Genomic DNA, 22,245 nt, shown 5'->3' with positions numbered 1-22,245 from the left:
GCCAAGTCCAAACACCCCAGTGATAAATATTAGTACCAGTCACTATTAATCCCACAACAGCAAAACTTGGATTACAGTACAAGTGAAAGCTGGAGCAAAATATGCAATTTGAAAAAATCTCCTGAGCAAATAAGGAAGTTTCACTTCTTGCCTACTTGAAGCACATGTGACATGATTTGTTTGAAGAATAAAATAGACTGCAGGCATGGAAAATGCCAGGCATAAAGCTTTAGAGAGTTACTAATACTGTGGAATATAAATGACAAGCAATCCCAGATTATTTTAGAAAAGGCTGGCTGCAATTTACAGCCTTGATTAGACTGATTACTAAAGGATGAACAGCAAAATAACTTCAGTAATTAAATTTCTGAAGAGGAAACTGAAGGTTCTTACTCGTAAAATGAGCTGCAAATGAATTTAAATATTCAATATGACTTTTGCTCTTCTCAGCAGAAGAGCATGCTGCCTGACATGGTCGTTTTCTAGGAAAGGAGACTGAACAAGGCTTAACAAAGAAATGAAAAAGGGCTTTGTAGCCCCATAGCTTTTCCATGGGAAAGGTAAAGACCATTGGAACTGCACTTCAGCTCAGAAAGCAATGCAACTGAATAAAAAAATAGAAGTATCATTAGGTTGTGTTTCAAGGTGAAAAATACAGTTTCCATCAATACCTTGTGGTCAGTTTCCTGCCGTAATTAAGTGAAAGTTGTCCGAGCAGATGGTAACACCGATAACTGATGTGAAATCGCAGGGAGGGAGTGATCCATGGAGGTTTTTTTCTAAATAAATTCCAGGAGAACTCCAACCCGAGCAGTTTCTGCGTTTGGGAGACATCCTGTGGCCGCTGCAGACACTGCACGTCCTTCTGCAGCTCGCCTTGCCGCGCAGAGGGGATCGACCGACCATCCATCCATCCATCCATCCATCCATCCATCCATCCATCCATCCATCCATCCATCCATCCATCCATCCATCCATCCATCCATCCATCCATCCATCCATCCATCCATCCATCCATCCATCCATCCATCCATCCATCCATCCATCCATCCATCCATCCATCCATCCATCCCTGACATTTCAGCAGGCACACCCCACCACCAGCCCCTGCTCCTCTGGGCACCACAGACACTGGATCGTTGTGACAATGCCTCCCAGCTCCTATCAGTGTGTTTTTCCCATCCATGTGGGAACACGTGTGAAAACACTTCATTTCATCCCTTTGACTGTGTGAGCCAGGGGAGGAAATTATTCCATGCTCAGAGGCTTTGCTGTTTGCTGCTGTTTGTGGTGCTCACGCTGAGGTCTTGGTAAGAGGCACCTCCAAGAAAACAGGATTATACCTCAAGACAGGAGAATGATTGAAAACCACGTGATTGAAATGCCAGTAGAATTTTGCTTTCTGATTTTGCATCCCCATATGTTTTAACAGAATTATTTTCGTGGTGAGCTGTTTTGTTATCTGATTTTATTCACCTAATACATTCAATGTGATCAGCAACTACAAGGAAACATGAACTGTACAAATATTTTGGTTTTATGCCCTGAATTTTTTAAGGATGTTAAATGATAACATAAGGGTATAAATGGAATGAGAACTGCAACATATCTATGCCTTGAAACTCCATGCTGTGGTTCCCACAGCAACCATAACCATGGCCACTTCTCATGGATTTTACATCCCAGTCTGACGTTGTTCCAAGTGCTCAGCACACATAAGCAAAAACCAAGCAAAAGCATTTTCCCCCCTGCAATAAACATCTTACCTGCTAGATCACAACCACTACAAGGTGTTCATGGCACTCCTAGGTGAAGGTGAACACCCAACAGCTGACAATTAATGCCCTGAATGTGGCTTCTGTGCAGAGATACTTGCAAGATTCATAGCGTTTGTATTGACACCCTTCTGTTTTCTGTTAGTGCTGGAACAAGAGCCTGGTGTTTGTACCAAAGGTTAAAGCATTCTTAGAAGGCTAAAAGAGAACAGTTAAGGGTCTTTCAAATTCCTTTGTTTTGAATACCAAACTATTTCAATTTCAGAAGCACTGAGTGGTTAAGAGACTGTTCCTCCATGGTTTTGCTCTTTTTATCCAGCCCCTTTGCTGGTAGGCAGTACCTGGTAATGCACTAAAAAGAGACTGGCAGAAACAGGAACATGAAAACCATCAAGTTATCCAAGTTTACTGGTTTGCCTTTTTCTTAAAGGCAAAAATTTTAAAAATTAAACTTTTTCTTGCTCTTAAGTTCGCCAGAAGTAAGGAGCACACACAGAGACAGCAATTCCAACATCCCCCTTGTTCTTGGCTTTCTTTAAGCATTTACTGCTATTGCAATGCAGATTCTGATTGGTCTTGGGTATGAAAAAGTTGAACTTCTAACATATTATTAATTTCTCTAGGTTGAACTTTATCCAAAGCTCACACCCCTTCCTGCTGGATAACAGTTTATTCTACGAAGTGATGGAGTAATTGTCAGTGGTGAAATCAATGAAATGATTCACTGCTACTGGAGGGGAAAAACTCCAATCAAAGGTGCAATTTTCAAAACTCCACCTCATCAGAATGTCAAATCAGGGGTTTAATTGGCAGCACCAGTGACCTGTAATAACAGGAGCCTGTCTTTACTGGAAAGCTCCAGGACTTTTCTGTGAAAACTTACAGAAATGAGTAGTATTGACAGTTACAAGCCTATATATTTAAAATTAAATGTTAATGCACAGTGGTACCAGCTTTCCAAAACTGTATTTATTCCTAAACATCTGCAGTGTAAATCAGAAACCAAAATGTCACATTAGTATGACCCCCCACCCCCACCCCAGATGGCAGAAATACCATCAACTACTGAAATTGTCTAAATACTTAACACTTTAGGTTACTAAGAAAAGATGTGGTCTTAGCACAGCAAGAAACACCCAACCAGCCCCTCCCTGAAATACAGAGAGTGACACTGGCTCAAGGGGCCTCTGCCCACACCCAGGGGGTACCTGAGCCCTCTGGGGACAGTGGCCACTGTGACTGAGCAGGGTCCAGCCCAGGGGGCACACACTGCTGCTCCAGGGCTGCACAAGGAGAACAGCTCTCTGGGCTGGCTGCAGGCCTAATTAAATTGCAATCCACAACATGGTCTGTGACACAGCAGCTGTGGGAAATACTGATTAAAAGCAACTACACATTATCCCAACGGGCCCACGTATAGCTGAGCTTTTAACTGAATTGGAGACAGCTCTTATTTAAATTCCAGATATGCCACAGTCTTTCCATATGACTGGGAGGACTACTGAACCCTGTACTTCATTCCTGCAACATAAATGTGTGGATATTAATTCCATATTTTTATAAATAATCTAATTTATCTTGACACAAACTTCTGTAATTGAAAAAAAAAAGGATACAGTATCATGCTATATTTGATCTTGAAGCCTCAGTGTAATGCAAGAAAAAAAGCTAAACCTTGCCCAAATCTGTATTGTAAGTCTTTAAATCCCCAAAGACTGGACCAGATGCTGTTGCTTGAAAAGAAGTAGTGTGCAAAACATTTAGCCCAGCAGAACTAGCTGTTCCTCCAGCCTACCTATCTACTTCTCAATATGGTCACGGACCTCAGGTCCTGTAAAGAGGTCAAATAAACTGAAATGTTTCAGAAATCCTAAGTACAGGGAAGGTCTGCATAAGAAAAAGTGTATCTGAATTTGTTCCTGCTCAGTGTTCATTGTTTTATGTATGTATCTTTAAATGCTTTTATTTGATAAAGTAAAACCCCACAACCCAAACTCTTAACACATTTTTCTCTGCCAGATCCAGCAATCAGATGATGTCATCAGTGCAGGCTGACACAGGTTTCAGCGATGCAAACCTTCAGCCATGAGCCCATTACAATCAGCCCCTAACACAGCACTTGGACCACACGTTCCAGGACTCAGCCATGTCACGAAATAAGAAAAAAAAAAAAAAACAAACCAGCTTCTTGGTTGCTGTTCAGGTGTCTGATAACACCGAGACCTGCTGCTGCCTCCTCACCACACAGTGACCTCTGATTATTTTTAAAACTTGCCCCTTAAGGTGAGAAAAACCAGGTGTGGTTCTGCAGAGTCCCATCAGCAGTGGTGCCTGCAAACCTACAGAGATTCCCAAGAAATATGAACAGGTAAAAAGCCTGTGCTGGGGAAGCAATTCATCTTTGGTTCGGAGAGCTGAAGAAAGAATTTTCTTTCCCAGGCAGCTCCCAAAGGCTTGAACACCAAGCATGTAGGGTGCTAAATAGTCTCACACAAGGTAATTTTACAAGGCATTTGGGAAGGAAGCTGTTAAAAATATTTTTCTGATCATAATAAGTGATTTTTTTTATACCTCAAATAAAGATTTACTGAAAGAACCTTTTGAGAACACTTTAAGAAAAATACCAAAGTACAAACTTTAAATATCCAAAGTATGATACTGGTGCACTTTTTAGAAACACTTACATACTTAACAGGTGAAGTAGGAAGAGAGTATTTCAGAAAACATTTAATATGAAACCTTTTGGAACTTCCATCGAATACAGATTTACATAATTTATCAGAACACTTTTTCAGTTCAGACAACAAAGTGCACTGCCAGGTGAAAAAAATACATTTGGAGGAGTGCTTAAAATGTAGGGAGTGAAAGGATAGGTGACCATTCACCTGAGAAAGTACAATGACTGCCCTGAAATGTCTTATTGCTATTACAAAATGGAGTTTTCATGGAAAAAACCCATACTGAGCAGCACAGGCATGGGCAGAGCACTGAAAGCCAACTGAACTCCGGTAGCACCTGGAGTTCTCAAGCCATGGCATGATACAGAATATACAGAGAATAAAATGCAAATTCAGGAATATTTACTACATTTAACAACTATGATTACCCTTTAAACTAGCATAATCAATACCAATGCTTAGGGGGGAAAGAGAGGGGAAATCTGCTGCCTTCACAGACTACAGATCACAAGAACTAACTTGCAAAATATTAAGGACTTTGCATTTTCACCTCGGGTCAAATCTGAACTGTGTACTATGAGTAACTATTAGCTCACTGCAAATTTAAAATGCAAATTTAGGCTCCAGTTTAAAGCACATGTTAAGTACATGCGTAAGTGCTTCACTGAAATATAACCACAAAACATTAATACAAAAAGTCAAGTAGATAATGCAGGGTATTATCTACACAAGTCCTCGATGAAATAAACGGAGTATCAGTAGGAAAACACATGTGAAGAAATCTCCTCGTTCTAGTTTGCAAAATCAAATCCCTTTCACTGCCGGGATGGTTAAAAAGTGGGGGCTGTCCCAGAGCAGCTCCATGTCCTACCCAAAGCTAGCTGGCCATCAGAGTTCATCGGGGCAGGTGCCACACTGCACGGGGACAGGGACAGGGGACTCCCTTGGCAGCATGGGGACACAGACACGCTGGCACAGAGCCATCCACAGCAGCACAGCCCGAGCCAAGGGGCAACACGCTGGGAGAGCTGCAAGGAAAAGCTTCAACTGCTCCTGCCTCTGGCTGTAGTTTGGCAAGCTGGACTTCGGACAGAGCAGATCAGGAGCCAATGTGATTCGCACTTTTGGGTTTCAGTGCTGAGGGTGCCCAGGAGGTGAGGGACAGCACTGCCCAATGTGCAGCAAGGCCTCGGAGCTGGCAGAGAATGGCCATGATTTGGGAGTTCCTTTGTGCTTTGTATCTGACCTAGTCTAACGTGGCAAACTCGCGCTGAAAGAAAACCACTACTCAGCAATTAGCACCTCCTTTTACACTGCCTCATTCCCTAGAGGAACAACAGAGAAACGTTCTTAGCTGCGATCAATACTCGTAAGCCAAAAGGACAAAGATACAGTTTTAGTAGTTTAGCAGAAGCAGAAGAATGGAAGCGTTTACCCAAATATTAATGCACAAATTAACTACATTATTAAAATTTGATTCAGACAAATAATAAATAGGTGGGCAAAATATAATGCAAGACTTACTCAGTAGAAGTGAATTTTTAATCATCTCATGAGATCTACTTAGAAAACAGGACTAATAATGTTCACAACCATAAATCCAAACCCTTCACACACTTTTTTCTTAACACAGCAGTGAACTGTAAACCTGCGTTTACTGGTTAATGCTTCAGTCATTTTAAATATTAACTCAAGTGTTTCCTCCTTGGCCATTTCAATTTTTAGCACCAAAATTAGCCCAAAAAGAGGTACTGGTACAGCTCGATGTTGTAAATGAATCGTTTACATATAATACTTTATATATTATACACACATACTGTACATTCACACATCCACACAAACAGGAGGCATATTTAAATGAATATATTCTGTGTTTCAATTTGTTGTCAAAGACTTAGGAGCAATGGAAATAAAGCAGAAGGGGTAATATTTTACATAGTAGGCAACTTTAATGCTGTAGTGCACTTATAAAAAAGTCCAACTCTCCCTCCCAGCTCAGCAGCTTTTTTTTAATATCACTATTCAGAAGGATGCAGAAGTTATTGCCTAAATGTTATTCTATACATTTCCATCGGAATTCTCAAAAACACTTTAAATTGCTAACTAATTTACAACTCAACTATTTTTTTTTCTTGTTACAGCTTTAACTCATTGGCAATTTTGGAAGCAATGTTTTTGAAAGCTATGGATGTTCCCGATATCCGCTTAAAGCGAACTCCGTTCAGGGACAGTCTTGGCAGTTTACACACCTCCATCTCCCACTGGACGAGGTTTTCTGCGTGCCCATCTCCATGGACACAGAAAAGCAAGAAACGCTCTCTTTGTTCATAGTCACAATTATTGGCATCCAGGACCTTTCGGATTTCCCTCATCATGTCATTGGGATCCATGGAGCTGGTGGTTTTCATGCTCCAGGTAAAACGCAGCGACCGAGGCTTGGCTTCCTTGTTCTCGTCCTTCTGATCCACGGCTACATTGCGGCTGAAAGACAGGAATTCCCGAGTGAGCAGGGCCAGCCACCCTCCCCAGGGCCACCTTAGTGAAGCCACCACTCAACCCACACCAGAGCAGCACTGGAGGCTCTGGCTGTGGCCAAGCCCTGCTCCCCCAGCTGCTGGACACACACACACAGGGAAAGCTGTAGCTGCTGGGGCTGGAACGAAGGTATGGCACTCACTGGGACACAACTGGCACTCACTGGATTCAGGAGCACGGGGACAATGACCTTCTGGAGGCAGAACTACATGCAGAACCTACAACTCGATTTTAAGGCAGGTTCTGCTCAAAACTCTACTCTTGGGCCACGCGGGCAGCTGAAACACCAGCTCTGTGCTAGAAGTTTCTGGAACATGGAAATAACAGCTCCCTGTGTCAGGAGGCGCTCACCCAGGCCCTGGGAGGTGCCCACTTACACAGAATGGGGTGAGCCCATGCACAAAGGTGCTGGGTGTTCCTCTGCACCTCCTCCCGGGCAGCAGCCAGGAGACAGAGCCCTGGGAGGGCCCCTGGAGCCCCACAGCAGCTGGCTGCAAGCAGAAGGAAAGACAGCAGGACCAGGGTCACCCACCTGCTGCCCAGGGTCACCCTGAGCCCCCAGACCTGGGCTGGCTCAGTTCCACTCTGGCCTTCCTGCTGGGGCGTGTTTGAGATGATCCCTAGGGACACACCCTGGGGGCTGCTCAGAGAGGAGATGCCTCCTCCTGAGCTGGTCAGTAATTCATTAAATACCAACCACTGACAGAGGCAAAGTGATGGAATCCTCTGCAGCTACAAGCTCTGCAGTTAAGTGCCTCTGAGGGGGATGTGCATAAAGAGAGCTGGAAGTCACTATTAGACACCTCTTCAACACAGTTTGTAAAGATGGTGAGAGGGTGCCATTGCTGCCACACTTTTAAGAGATGAAGCACAAAATATTGAAGGTGTGTTTCCCAAATCTGCAACTTTTTTTTTTTTTTTAATAAAAGCGCTTTTCTTTTGGTATGGATAAGTAAAGTTAAACAGGACAAAGGAAAGAAATGTTCCAGAAATTTCTAGTTTGCAATCATCCTTCTATTTAAATTAACATCAGTAGTCATGCAGCTAAAGAATAAGGAACTACATTTGGACCTCCAGGGACAAAATACAGATTTGCTTTGTGAATATTTGTACACTGCCAGTCACCTCTTCAAATTTAATTAAATATATTGACTGTCATACTTAACTATTAGCTAACCTGACTGGCCCCCAACCATGCAGTTTAGGTCTCATGTTGAGCCTCCATATTAAGCCAAGCTGCTCTTTGAAAGAGATGGCAATGGTTACACCACATTTTATTTCTACTACTATTTAGCAGGCAGTTATGAAAAAGTTAAATAAAAAGTGATAGCAAGGCCACAACTAAATAAATATATTTCTCAAATATAACCTATTTCATAATTCTTCTATTAAAAGATTTCTTGTGACTGTGAGAATCATAAGACTATGCAATGTGATTTGCCAGATGTTACAAAATTCATCACACAAATTAAACAGTATTTTGTTTAAAGGTTTTAATTTAATAGGGCTGTAAAGGGCCAGGGAAAACCAATTTTTATTCAATGCTCATTTTATTTTTGGAAGCTTTTTCTACTTGAAAACAGTCGGCAAACCCAGCAGTTTGATAATTTCTAATATTTTTTGATATGTTGATTTTGTAAGAAGAGTATAACATGAAAAATATTAAACTACCTGTGATTTTGGAGATGAGAAATATCTTATCACCTTTCAGTGGTTATTCCACACATTTACAGCCTCACTAGAGACCACTCATCTACACATCTACACAACAACAGCAAATTACAATGACTAAAATGCAAAAAAAAAACACACAAGGAAAAAGGCAACAGGAAAGATGAAATTTTAGAACCAAGTCAGTCAGTGCTTTAATAGCTGTTTTGCAGACAGAAATGCTTCTTTGTTTAGTTCCAGTGACTTACATGAATAAAAAAAGCTGCTGCCTGAAGCCACTATGCCACATAATCAAGGGAAGAAAGGTTCAGACTCACCTAAGTAACGTTTTAAACAAAAATTTTACCCTCACCTTGAGCCCTCAAATCTCCCGTTCCTCTCATATTCAGTCGGGAGCCTCAATGAAAAGAATGCAGAAGCAAAAGGAAGTGGGAAAGAGAAGACAAATCTTACACTACAATATATATAATATCTGAGTAGTTGCTAAAAGATACTGCAATCATACCAAAGGTATGTTAAAATACAAAACAACAAAGATGTAAAGAACTTGGTAGGTCAGGACAAACACAGAAAGTAACATACTGTCACACCAAATGGAAGTCTATAAACTTCCATTTTTAAAGTTTTTAAACAGACCAAAACTAATTTTAACAGTACATGTTTATATATTAAATCTGTAGAACTCATGGAATAAATCTTCTAAAAGCAGAAAATGTGAAACTGAAGTTACAAAGCATATTGAAGTGACTGTATTATTTACTAAGTACCTCCTAAAAGAGAAATAACTCCCAAGTATTTTTAGGCTAATGTTATTTAAGTTTTATTTGGAATAAAGTATGTATTTGAAAAAATCCCCATAACTATTTACAGGCAAGTCTGATGGCCTTGTGTATTTGCATGCTCATCAGATCTGCCTGTTCAAACAATACCAAAATACCTTCATGCAAAAGAAGAAGATGCATATACATTTTAGCAGAACTTTAAGAGCCAAATCCAAGATTTCTCAAGCTGTGGTAACTCCATCCCAGTAATTCCACACTGATGCATCTTCCCCACCCAAGAACAAGCTTAAGCTTTCTTCCTTCTCACAGTGCTTAAGGCGACACTGCTGGTCACTACCATCTATTGAAAGCCCAGGGTCAAGAAGAATGAAGGGGAAAATTATCCTTCTCTACCGTCCCACTGATGAAGAAGGATGGTTCAATGTATCAGCATTAACTCTGCTCAGGGGGATGCTGCCTGTACACTGCTTTCATCCAGACCAAGGCAGTGCATGGCTTCCCTGAGTAACACAAACACTGCAGTTTGGGTGGCAGGTGTCTAGGGACAGGAAGGTAAGACAGTAACCTTATTTCTGATGCAGAGAGATATTTATATCAGGGTGTGTGGGGTGTTACAAGGCGTGATTTCCTCCTTTCCTTCCTTTTGAGAGCTCTGGTGAGGGATCAGCCTTGCAAGGTGACTCTTGGCAGTCCGTGTCACAGGGGACCAGGAGCTGTGCTGGCACTGTGAGGGGCAGGGAGGCAGCACTGGCTGCATGGGCCACAGAACCAGCCCAAAATCAACTCAGGCTACTGCAAAGCAACTGCACTTAACAGGGTGCAGAGCTGCTCAGCTGAGAGCTGCTGCTCATGGCAGCATCCAAGCAGGACCCTGCTCTCTGAGGTACCACACTGCTTGTGGTACAACAGGGACAATGTCAGAGGCAAATGCACAGCTGTAAGCAAAAAAGATACAGAAAAAATGAGAAGAAGACAATTGGAAGTCCCAGAGCAAAGTGGGAAGTTATTGAATTGATTTTCATGAGATCTTGTGCTGCTAGTCTATGGTGGATATAAGAGAAATTGGAAAAACATTTTTCATGCCTGTATATACCAAGAGCATGAAGTCATGCCCTATGAGAGCTCTGCAGGACCAAAAAAGGGGCAGGTAGGAACCACCACATAGACCAACTGAACAGATTCTCCCTTTTCAGATGATTATTTTACTGGGCAAAGCAACCAACAAATTAGAAAACACTCCTCAACTGAAAAGTTAAGAGTACTTAAACTTCAGAGAGCTTTCTGTGCTCCTAGGAAGTGGAAGATGGCAGCTTTAAGAGCTGCAAACATTTACAGATTTTTGTGGGGTTTTTGATATTTTGTTTTGAAGCTTGCCAAAGGTTGTAGAAAATGGGAGCACAACCAGTTTCCCCAACAATGAACAGCCTTACTGTTGCTGGAATCTGTCCAGAAAAGTCTGTAAGGAAAAATCCCTAGTGATGTTCTGACAGCTTTTCAGTTTGAAATTAAGCCAAAGTGTTCAGTCTGTAAACCACAGGACTCTAAATCTAAGAAAGGTCATTATTTAGAATATACCTGCCACTCTGAAATAATAAACATTCTCATAGAAGCCTCTCAGAAAACCCTCACTTTGCTCAGTTTTTCCATGCATCAAAGTTCCATTCATTGAGCAGCAGGAGCTGCATGAAGTGACACAGAACCTCAAATATGAGCCATCATGCCAAGCTTAGGAGAGCTGTGCCAGTCTCTCAAGGTGCTCCTTCCTTCATGACAGACATGGTTATGGTCCAGCTCTACAGCCCAGCACTGCTGCTCTGGGAACAGGCACTGACTGTACTGCCAGGATTGTTCTGCTTGGGCTTTGTGAGTCAGAGGCAGCCCTGAGGCCTCCTCAATTGCTAAAACAATCTTCACTTCTGTGCTAGTTTATGCTCTTAAATTTTCTGCTTTTGCTTGTGTTTTACATAAACTGATTTTATGGACCAAGATGCTTCTTGGTCTTGAGAATGGAACAAATACATAGACAAGTTCTGTTCTCATTTGTCATGCCATGCTTACACATTATCTACCTTATGGTCTATGAAGGGCTTTCACAAATCTGATTGTTTCCACACATCTGTCCCAGATTATGCTGTGTTTCCTGTTCTTTACATCTTTGTATGCTGTTTTAAATATCCAAGTAAACACAAAGAAAACTGTCTAAAAAGATATTGAAAATCAACAAAAAGTGCAAGATGATAAAATAAGATCAATTTATGGAAACAGAGAAATGATGCTGCAATAAAATCCAGAACATTGAGTCATTTTTGCTGTCAGAGAAAAAAAAAAGTTAAGACTTCCACAATATGCAGATTGGCAAAGACAGTGCATAGTACAAGATAGATATATATATATACTCACACATATATATATATTTGATACCTCTGTGTACTGAGCACAGTATTAAAACTCAGCAGTTTAACAAGGAGTGACTGATCATCTACTTTCATTCAGCTCCCTAGAACTGATGTTGTGGCACTATGTATACATGCTACTGGGCTACTGTAGTTCTTTTAGAAACTACAAAGACAGTGAGTTCAGGTAGGATTCATAGCAATTATATCCAGGAGAAACTGCTAAAAAGCCCCAGCATTTTCAGTTTTTGTACCTATATACAGATCAGGTATGGAAGGACACCACACACTCTTAAAACAGAATTTAAAAAGCACATTGCTCCTGTGCTGGTTGTGTAAGACTTTACAAATTTCTTATTCAAAAAGACACATTAATGGAAGCTGTAGCAGATATTTCCACCATGGTCTAAGACTCCTGGTCTCAAGTCAAAGGCAATTTTTTTAAAAATTACCTAAAAATTACCTGAAATCTCAAATTTAAACAGTAACCTTTCTAGCTTAAAACTGTACCCATATTAGCATTTTCCATCTTTCTTCAGAACAAATGTAGATGCATCCAGCTGCAGAGGGCTGCACAGATCACAGTTTTTTGTTTTAGAAGTGGGCTGCACCCACAGCTGATGATGCAAACTGGGTTAAAGCCACTGTCCCTGCTCAGTTCCAGCTGTAGGCTGAGTTGCATGGTTTCTTTCCTTACCTAAGTTGTTGCATTTTCTCAAGTCAGCTGTGACAATGCCAGCCAAGCCAAGCAACACCAGTTCCAAACATGGACATGTTTGGAAGAGCACTGATTATCATCACCATGGCATGGAATTTACTCAGTTCATCAGGTAGGGTACTTTCAGCCTTGCACTGTACATAATAAATCCACATTCAGGCAGCAATTTACTTATGTCAGGACTCCCTAATCTAAGCATTTCCTTGAAATGGTCTAAAACTCCAAATTACAGTCACAAGCAGAGCCTTGTATTCTGAAGGTTAAAACAGATGCCTGGTTTCTGGCCCCATCTCCCTGGTTTTGATCAGTAGTAGGAAACTGGAAGTACCACCCTTTAAGAAGTTCCAAGATGTGGTACAACGAAACAGGCTATTACGAAACTCTTCCGGAAAATTGACCTGCACATCAAAATTTTATAAGCAATTTTCATGAATCATAATGGATTAATGAGAAATATAGCAGCTTGATTCATTCCCAAATTGCAAAACTAAATTCAATCCTTCGGCTTGAAATGTGAATCAGACTTCTGAGCTTTTCCCTTTTGTTGATAAATTTGCATAAATGTTGTACTTTTTGTTGAGAACTGAAGAGCTCTATTTGCACTTCAGCTGCAATTCACTCCAACAAATGCACCCCATTTTAAAATAAATATACAGCTATTGAATCTTCATTCAATCTTCCACACAAAACTTCAACTCACAGCTGTGCTCAGCTGCAGGCAATGCTTCAAATCTTTTTTTCTCTTCAATATCATAAAACAGAGAGATAACAAATTTAACAACACTTACCTTAGTTTGCTTGCAACCTTATGTTTTGTTTATACTTTCATCATTGTTATCAAACACCTCATTCTTCAAACATAAGCATGCTAAGTGTATTAGTACAGAGAACAGAATTACTTTGGCACTACCAACTCTATCAAAGAAAGAAGAATTCACAAGGCATGCTTAGCATCTTGTTATACAACACAGATGGTGCCACAGATTCTTAGGTATCATCATGAGTTAATGGATTTACTCTATGCTTTCCTCTGAAGAAAGAAAGTATTTAGTTCTCAGCAGGAAGTTTAGTTTTCAGAAAACCAAGGCTAGAAAAGCCAAATCTTTTGTTAATTGCAGGAGCCACTTTTTTTTAAATATAAATAAATCCTACCTTTTGATAAACCTGAATGACATGTTTCTAAAAGAAATTAAGCCAAAATAATAATTAACAAAAAAATTTGTACAAAATAAACTGAAAAAGGCATTTAGAGCGAAACATGCAAAAATATCTCATTTTAAATGCACAATTAAATTACACTTCAATACATTCTCAGATTAGGCAGATGATTTAGGGGCTGAAGAGTCAAATTCCTGGCACTGTTACTTTCAATTTTTTTCTGGGAAATATGTAACCAGTATTTCCTATGAATTAAAATATGTACTGGTGTCAAAACACTTTAGAACTCAAAATCTGCAAGGTCAGGTAAAAATATGTATGGATTTTCTTCATATATTTACCATGGAAAGCAAAAATCAGTAACACTACCATAATTCTATCTTGAGTATCTTCAGTATTAGTTTTCTTCCTTTCTTCATAACATTAGGTCAGCCATGTTGTGCTAGAAACTACCTTAAATATTTAGCTGTTTTAGTGGCAAAAGCTGTAATAATTGCCTACACTAGAGCATAAGTAGTTCATAACCAAAACACTTCTGGTTCCCCATAGAGAATGCTACAATAAATTAATGAGTAATAAGGTTTAAAAAAAATCTATTTAACAGGAAGAAACATAACCATGTCCTTCAGTGGCACTATCTACCTCCTCAGTAGTTTGTACAGCACTGAATATAACAGAGCCCCAGCTGCAAGAGATCCTCCAAGAGCAAACTAATCATCTGTAACTGCGCTATTGTGTTACAATTGCATGTAATTTAATCAAGTCCAGATGGAATTTAAACTACTGTCAAAAGTCGGGGGGGAAGACTTCTTCAAGAAAACCACACTGCACTGCAAAAGATGAACCTCTGAGGTAATGACAGAAGTTTGAATGCTGCCTAAACAACTGACTGAAAAGTTTGCATGTTCACAGTTTGAGCGTCCACGTTTGGAACGTCAAATGGAAAATTAAGTAAGGATATTACAAACAAAAGTACAGAAAGAAAGACATGCCAAAAGGATGTGGCTGATTAAGACTTCACTTGACATAAAGCAGATGGCTTAACACTTAAAAAATATTCAAATTAAACTTCTCTCTCTCTCAACATAAAAAGAAGGGGGAAAACCCAAACCAAATCTCCTACAGCACAGTTTTTCCCAGAGAAGTGTTACCTGGCAGAGAACTGAGCAAATTAAAACATTTATCAAAGGCTAGACTCTCATGTTCTTGTTTTGCCAAGAAGCAACTTCTACATTTTTAAAGAAATTCACTCTCTAAACTCAAATCAGCCATTTGTGAAAAACTGGAGTGTGGCTTAGCATTATTTTGTAGGAATGGGAGACTGCAAATGTGATACTGAGAGGGAGGCATCCATAGCCATAAAGTAGACAGGAAGGAAATGGCTTGCTGCTGACGTGGCATAAGCTTAAAACAAAAGCTAGCAGGCCAAGATCAGAATGATCTTGTCCAAAAAACTTCACCTGATAAGGAGTGTACAAAAGCTTGATGATTATCTTACAGCAAAGACAAACAAGCCCTCAATTCTGCAAATGCAAGTTGTGGAGATCAATGGTCTGAAGTATGTGGTATGGGAACTGACAGGTTTTAAATAGAGAAAGAAAAAAAAATTCAATTTTAGGGTTTGTAGTAACTAATCTAAATCATACATGGATTTGAAACTAGAAGTTCAGTTAGAATAAAATTGTTAGTGCAGGAGCAAGACCTGCTGAAGCATGGCCTTGGCTGGACCACCACACCTTCACACCTAATGCAGAATCTGCACATCAACTAAAGGCCAAAGTAGGAATAAATATTTTTAGGTTTGGCCAGACTCCTGCCTAGACTGAAACACTAATACTGCCATTATTTTAAGATGGCCTGTGACAGCACTACTGCCAACAGAAGCTTTTGTCTCCTGCCACTACTGCTTCACCTGTGATATTTCTATTTCTGTGTTGCCAGCAAGGTTATGCTGGAAACACTGATGGGAAACACAACTTGAGCTTCTAATGCTACGTCAAATATCTAGACTGGGCTCCTAGTTTATGCCATCTACTGAGCAGCTTTTCAACTGAGCTGAAATGTTTCATCTCTGCAGACATGAGGCTGAAGAGCATAGAAGAAACAGCACAGACCAAACTATCTCATATTTAATCCTATTTGACTCGGCTCCCAAAAAAAATGGCTTCTGTAACAAAATAGACCTAATGAAAAAAATCACAAACAACTGCATTTTAAGTTGCAGAACTTCAGCCATTAACCAGTGAATGTGGACAAAAATTGCTTAAGTTATGATGTATTCCTACTACAAAAAGGAAATAAAAGACAGACACGCTGCACTGGCACTTGAAGAGGCTTACCTTCTGGTTAGTTTGGAAGTGAGTTTGCTGAAGAGGTTGGTGGAGCCGCGGGCGCGGGTCTGCGAGAGCGGCGTGGCCTCGTGGGACAGGCTGGGCGAGGCGGGCGGGCCGTTGTAGGTGGCGGTGCGGCGCTCGCGCAGCTGCCCGTGGAACGTGCTGCGGCTGGCCGTCCCTCTGGGGAAACGAACACGGTCAGGGGTGCTCGCACTGCTAATGCTGTGGGTGGAAGCAACGGGAGTTCTCTGATCGGGAATAGCGCTAGGGCAGAAAACAAAACAAAGAAACCAACGCTAGAACGCCTTCGCACGGGCACTGCGGCTCAGCAGGAAACACAAAACGCTACGGTCTACGGTAAAGCGTAAGCACACACTTTGATATAGGCCCAGGTTGGAAATACCAACGTTATAACAGCACCATATGGAATCAAAATTCATAAGAAGTTAGGATTAAGAGGCTGCCGAAACAGAAACCTACATAGGCAGAAAAGTGCAACAGGAGTATCCTGGAAGAGACCAGATAAACCAGGCCTACGGTGTTTTGCTGAGAAGACTGATAAAAGAATAGACCGGTAAAGTTTCCTCCCAGGAAAGAGAATAGGTAACTTTAATGTCTCTCCCTCCACGTTCTGTACATACATCTTTGAAAGTCTTGCTAATTTGAAAGTATCCTACACAAAATTAATTTGAAAGTATCCTACACAAAATTCTCTACAAGCGAACTGCTCCAAGTAGTGAAGTCCTTCGGGATACACAGTTAAAGTCTCCCACAAACTTTGACAATAGGGAATGTCCAATACTCCTAACAATAGGAAAAAATTAAGGTTCATTATTGCAGGATTATGTCACAGACAGCCTGACACACCACAAGACAAATGTAAACGAGACTAAAAAAATGAGGAAACACACATCTTGTGGGCAAAATATACTAGAACAATCTAGGACTAAAATTCCACAGCACAAAGTTAAGAAGCAGTGGGTATAAGTTAGTGTCACAACGATTTCTGGTTCTTACATAGGCCTGAAGTTATCTGCGCCATTGTCTATTGGAGGCAACATCATCTTCGTGTGCACAGAGGCTGACATGGACATCGACTTCTGATGTCGCAGCCGAACACTGGAGAAGGATGTGGTACAAACTGAAGCAGGGCTAGCTGCGTAAGCGAACATTTCTGTCAGGCTGCGAGGGGGTTTGGGTTCAGGCAGAGGCAGAAAGAAGAGCATGATGGACCAACAACAAACTACTGCATAAAAAAAAAAGCAAACTTTTCCTTCTATTAACTGGTTTATCAAAAAACACGAATTCAAACAGCCCTCCTCTTCTAGGTAACAGCAGTAACTGCCCTACACTCCCCTTAAAAAGCATCCTTACTTACATGGTACTGGACATGTCTAAAAGATCCCCTTAAAAAGCATCCTTACTTACATGGCATTGCACACCTCTATGTGCCCATGCTCTTACCATTAGCATTAGTTTGCAGTGATAGCCTCCTTGATGTGCAATAGCCTCCTTGATGTACAGAACCTAATAACTCAGAATTCTATGCCAAAGCTCTATGATAAAGCACTGATGTAACTTGTATTGCTCTTAACAGTAAACTGCATTAAAACCCCCACCAAATGCACTTTCCAAAAGACTCATGATAGCTCCATTACTACAGCAAAATCCTTTGTTTTCAGAATGTTAAAAGAAATTAGTGAAAGCTGGGCAAGCTGTTAAATCTACATCAGATAACTGAGAGACTTCACAGGTACAATCAAAGCCAAAAATACCATGATCTTTAACAACTCCAGAGAAGCCAAAAGAAAAAGGCTGCTAATAATGAACCTGTACGTGTAGTAGGCACTGAACATGCTTGCTGCTCCCTGAAGAAACAAGAATGACTGTTGAAGAGCATCTTGTATTGCTTTGACCATGAACATTAAATTTTCCAAATTACCATTCAGGCTTTGAAGGAAAGTATAGAGCACTGTCTTAGCAGAATGGCCAGTAAGCTGCCAGCTGCATGGTATGTTCAAATAGGAACATTAAATTTATTTATTTATTTGGGCCAAAATACTCCTTGCAGCCTTCACATTATCTAGTAATGATAAGGATAGGAGAGAAGTGAGAAGCCACAAGATGTTCTGGGCCTTTCAGACTACACTACCACCTCATTCACCTGAAGTTTGCTTTAAAAGTAAGACAGCTATAATTCAGAAATTTTGCTCGAGGTTAAGAAATCAATAATTCTCAGTGACAGTTTCATGACACTGCATGCTCACTTCCAAGTTACTTCTTGGTTAGACACAAAATCTCAAATCCTGTTACTGAATTCTGGTACAGCAGACTCTGGAGAGAAGAATGTCAGTGCAGCTACAAGTGTCAGCTTCCCCCTTCTCAGGCTTGGCTCCCAAAGCACCAGTGCAAAGCACCACACAGCTCAGACATCTGAACTGTTAGCTAAAATGCTTAGCAAAACATACTTGGTTTTGGTTTGTTTTTAACTTTTCAGGATCTGAAAAACTTCATCTGAGTCACACATGCATCTCAACAATGTTGGATCCATCAGGATGACAACTAAAGCACTACTTAAAATGAAGCCTTCGATACAGGCCCAGCATCTACATTACCCCAGGGTTTTAAGGAATATTCAGAAAATGAACATTCATCTCAAAACTAATACCCTGAAGTCACAAAACTGGTCACTAGTCTCTCAAGCTCTTCCAGCTCATTTCCTCTATATTTACTGCAAAAGATAAAGAATCTAGTTTTACAACACAAGACCCAAGTTTTTAGTCACCTGCCTCCAAAGATGTGACATCTAAAGGTATCAATAAAGGACCTTCTCCTCCTCTGATGCTTTGCTAGAAATCAGCTTCTTTGGATTACTAGCCTGGGAACACAGGAACAGTGAACTAACAATCACCAATTAGTGCCAAGGCTTATTAAAAATCTGAAGCTATTGTAAATCATTTGTGTTACAAATGATTTAAAGCAATTGCCTATCATTATGAAGAGTGCTTCATGAGTCCCCAAGTGCGTTAATTAATGCTCAGGCTTTGGAGGAAAGCCAAAGTAGTTGTCTCCAGCAGAACGCCTGTGTCAGCCACACAATGTATTAAAGAGAGATGGGAGACTCAGAACTCTTTGCTTCTACCAGTCTGGCATGAGTCCTCAAGACTACTGTCTCCAACATCAGATCTACTGACTATTGATTCTTTAAAGGTTTCATACTTTCAGAAATAATGCCTTCTTAGAATTCAATGTGCAAGATAAAAGCAGAATAACCAATGTTTTAACACTTTCTCTACAGAAAAAATAGAGATTTTAAATGCGTGCATCTTGCCTTTTATGGTAAGTCTCCCAAGTTTTCACTGAGTCAGTCAGTATCTCAGTAGCTATGGAAAATCTAAAATCTAATCTGTAATAAACCAATTACAGCAATTACTCTAGCCTGTAACATTCACCACCAAAAGACATTTCAAAAGCACAGAAGTAACTTCTAACTAAACCTTGGATATGTACAAAGCCCAGGTTCAACTTCAGATCTTGCTTTACAGAAGAAAAAAGAACAAGTTTCTAGAGTTACTTTCTGCCAAGCTGAGAGTACAGTTGCATTAAAGATTAATTCTGAAGAGCCAGTTCCATCAATCACCATGTTGATTTTTCCTGCATTAAAGGTCCCTGCACTTTATGTGACCAGTCAATGCTTTATTCAGTTACAGCAACAAAATACATTCAGATGCAAATTCTGAATTCTGTGCCAAATCACAGTAATTCTGAAACTGTGTCAAAATGATCATGCAGTTTAGCATTGAAGCATTTCAGACAATGAAAGGTCTCCAACTGTAATACAATTAGCAATGCATTCTCATTACTTTTTCTGGTTTTAACCTCTATAAAAAGTAATTAATGTAATAATCATAAAATGCATGATAAAAGCTATAAAGACATTTTTTACCTGTGCAAATATAATTCAGACATTTTAAATGACCCAAATAAGGATAGTTTATAGAAAAAGCAAATGATGTTTAAATATCATATTTACAATAAAAGGTAAATTACACAAGGATAACTAATTATGAATATAAACCACAACTAATATAGTTGTCAAGTGCTACTCAATCTTAACTTGGAGTTTAAGGTCTATATGTGACAAACCAGAAAACATCAGTTTCCTGAGAAACTGGAAGCTGAGGAAATAAAATTATTTCATAAGATAGCTCTTTATGAGTATGAACTTACTCCAAATTAAGGCAACATCTAAATCTCAAGCATTCCTAGTAAACAGTATCTAGTAGCTTTTAAAAATGTAATAAAGAAACTGTAGGCAAGATATTAGTTTAAGGATGAACAGAAATGGTATTAAACCAAGTAATCAAGTAATAAAAATTTATCGAAACTATTACAGACAGAAAGATTAACTTTTTCAAAGAGTGGAAAGAAAAAAGCTATTAACATATCAAATCAGAGAAAGGATGGTGACCTTTACCCTAAACAATTTGGTAACATTAACAAGGGGTAACCAGTGAAGGCTGAGACAGGCACACTAAGGGACAGCACCGAAGAGCTGGGCTGTACTTCACAAAACAGGTGACTGCAGGCCCAGCTGGCCAATTACACTTCTGGCAATCTTCAAACTTACACCTGACTCCTCCCTTAAGCACTTTCCATTTGCAGAAAGCTAGGAGGAAGAGACAGGGTCAAAATCATGCTCTTTATCCCTAGGCTCCAGGAATTAAACAGGGAATAGACAGGCTTTCCAGTCAACATCACAATTGCTCATCAACTCCCAAAAGGAGGGAAAAAAATTTGTGCAAAAACACAAGTTAGAAAATAGGTATTTTCTTCCCACCCTTTACAAAATATCATATTAGGAAGGGCTGGAGAAAATTGGGAAGCACAGTAGAGGGGTTCACATTCTTTTAAGTACCAGCTATCTGAGTGCTCTCCTGGCAAGGGTTAGCTACTTAATTGTTACCATCTTCTGACAGCAGTAAAATTCTGACAAGAAGGGCTGGAAATTAAAACACCTCAGCCAGGCAGGAAATTTGGTGGTGCTCCTCCCAGCTGCTACTCTATACCTGATATTTTTGTTCACTATAATATTATTTCTGACAGCTCTTCTCAGTCTTCACAGGCTGGCAGTAGATGTGACCACAGTGCCAACACATACAGTGGTTAGCTCCAGTTCCACTGTATGCTCTACTCAGGCCTTCATTCAGCAAATTAAAAAGAAATGTGCTATTTCTCTGACTGTTTTCACTCAGAATATGGAGACAGCCTGAGGAGGGAAGTAGCTGATTTCTGTGAAGCCTGGGAAACAATTAGACTGCCAGAGTATCACCAAGGAACAGTTAGTCCCAGACAATGGTGGATCATCATTTCATCTTCGCTGAGAAAAAATTACCTTTTCCCTGAGACTTTGCAACAAAAATGGTACTTCAAATAATTCCAGTGAAGCAAGTTTAGAGTGAAATATAAAAAGAGAATGGCTCAAGATTGTAGTCTGACACTGAACAAGGCTCTTCTGCAAGCATATGCTGTTTGGCCACAAGAGTTCAAAACACATTTAAGATGAAGCTGCTATAAATATTTCATGTATTTAACCAGAAATTAGAAACTTCCTTTTACATTTTAAGTATAAAGACTATAAAATTAAATATAGGAAAAAACCCCAAGCCCCAACATACTTACAGGTGCTCCATAACCAAAGATATGTACTCACCTTTCATTATGCATTACATTAGAATACCACTTATTTTTAAATTAGGCATTAGAATTTTTTTTGGAAAGGTGAAGACAAGTGACATACACCATAGGAAGACATTTCATATACCTGTTTTCCTTGCCATTTTGTATCACTGAATGCCTATCAGCAGTGGTTCTTTCACTACAAACATAAGTGTTGCGGCGTGTCATTGCTCCAGGGGTAGTATTATTCTACAATTAAAAAACACAGGTTTGTTATTCCCCACAGAAGGCTTTTCTGAAGCTAGTCTGCATATAATAGAAGGCTTTTTACTTAATGCTAGTTCTACACAGCTCTAAAACTTAAAATAATTCTAACAAGTTGTTCTTGTATTTCATACTGATGGCTCAGAATTAATATTCCTTAAAGGTTTTAATTACAAATGTTCTGAATTACAAATTCTGAGTATATACAGCATTCTTCTACATCTGCATAGCCTGTGTCTTTATAGCCTATTTTTAAAAT

General features: G+C 39.9%; 1 protein-coding gene across 16 annotated transcripts in view; it reads right to left on the bottom strand.

Annotated features, from left to right (window-relative positions):
* Positions 1-1,453: 1,453 nt before the first annotated feature.
* The window catches only part of MARK3 (microtubule affinity regulating kinase 3), a 65,522-nt gene continuing 44,730 nt past the window's right edge, over positions 1,454-22,245 (bottom strand). For 2 of the 16 annotated variants that reach the window (XM_030950261.1, XM_030950263.1), the window contains 6 exons: positions 21,868-21,971; positions 17,061-17,225; positions 16,050-16,307; positions 13,705-13,731; positions 9,012-9,056; positions 1,454-6,934 (listed from right to left, as the gene is read on the bottom strand). In XM_030950261.1, the coding sequence (XP_030806121.1) occupies positions 6,589-6,934; positions 9,012-9,056; positions 13,705-13,731; positions 16,050-16,307; positions 17,061-17,225; positions 21,868-21,971 (945 nt within the window). In that variant the 3' untranslated portion in view covers positions 1,454-6,588. The remainder of the gene's footprint in view (positions 6,935-9,011; positions 9,057-13,704; positions 13,732-16,049; positions 16,308-17,060; positions 17,226-21,867; positions 21,972-22,245) is intronic. The other 14 variants (XM_030950267.1, XM_030950269.1, XM_030950268.1 and 11 more) reach the window with 10 other exon arrangements.

This window comes from Camarhynchus parvulus, chromosome 5, assembly GCF_901933205.1.
Source record: "Camarhynchus parvulus chromosome 5, STF_HiC, whole genome shotgun sequence".
Classification (NCBI taxonomy): Eukaryota; Metazoa; Chordata; class Aves; order Passeriformes; family Thraupidae; genus Camarhynchus; species Camarhynchus parvulus.
Note: the sequence above shows the minus strand (reverse complement) of the source record. Positions and strands in the feature narration are given on the sequence as shown.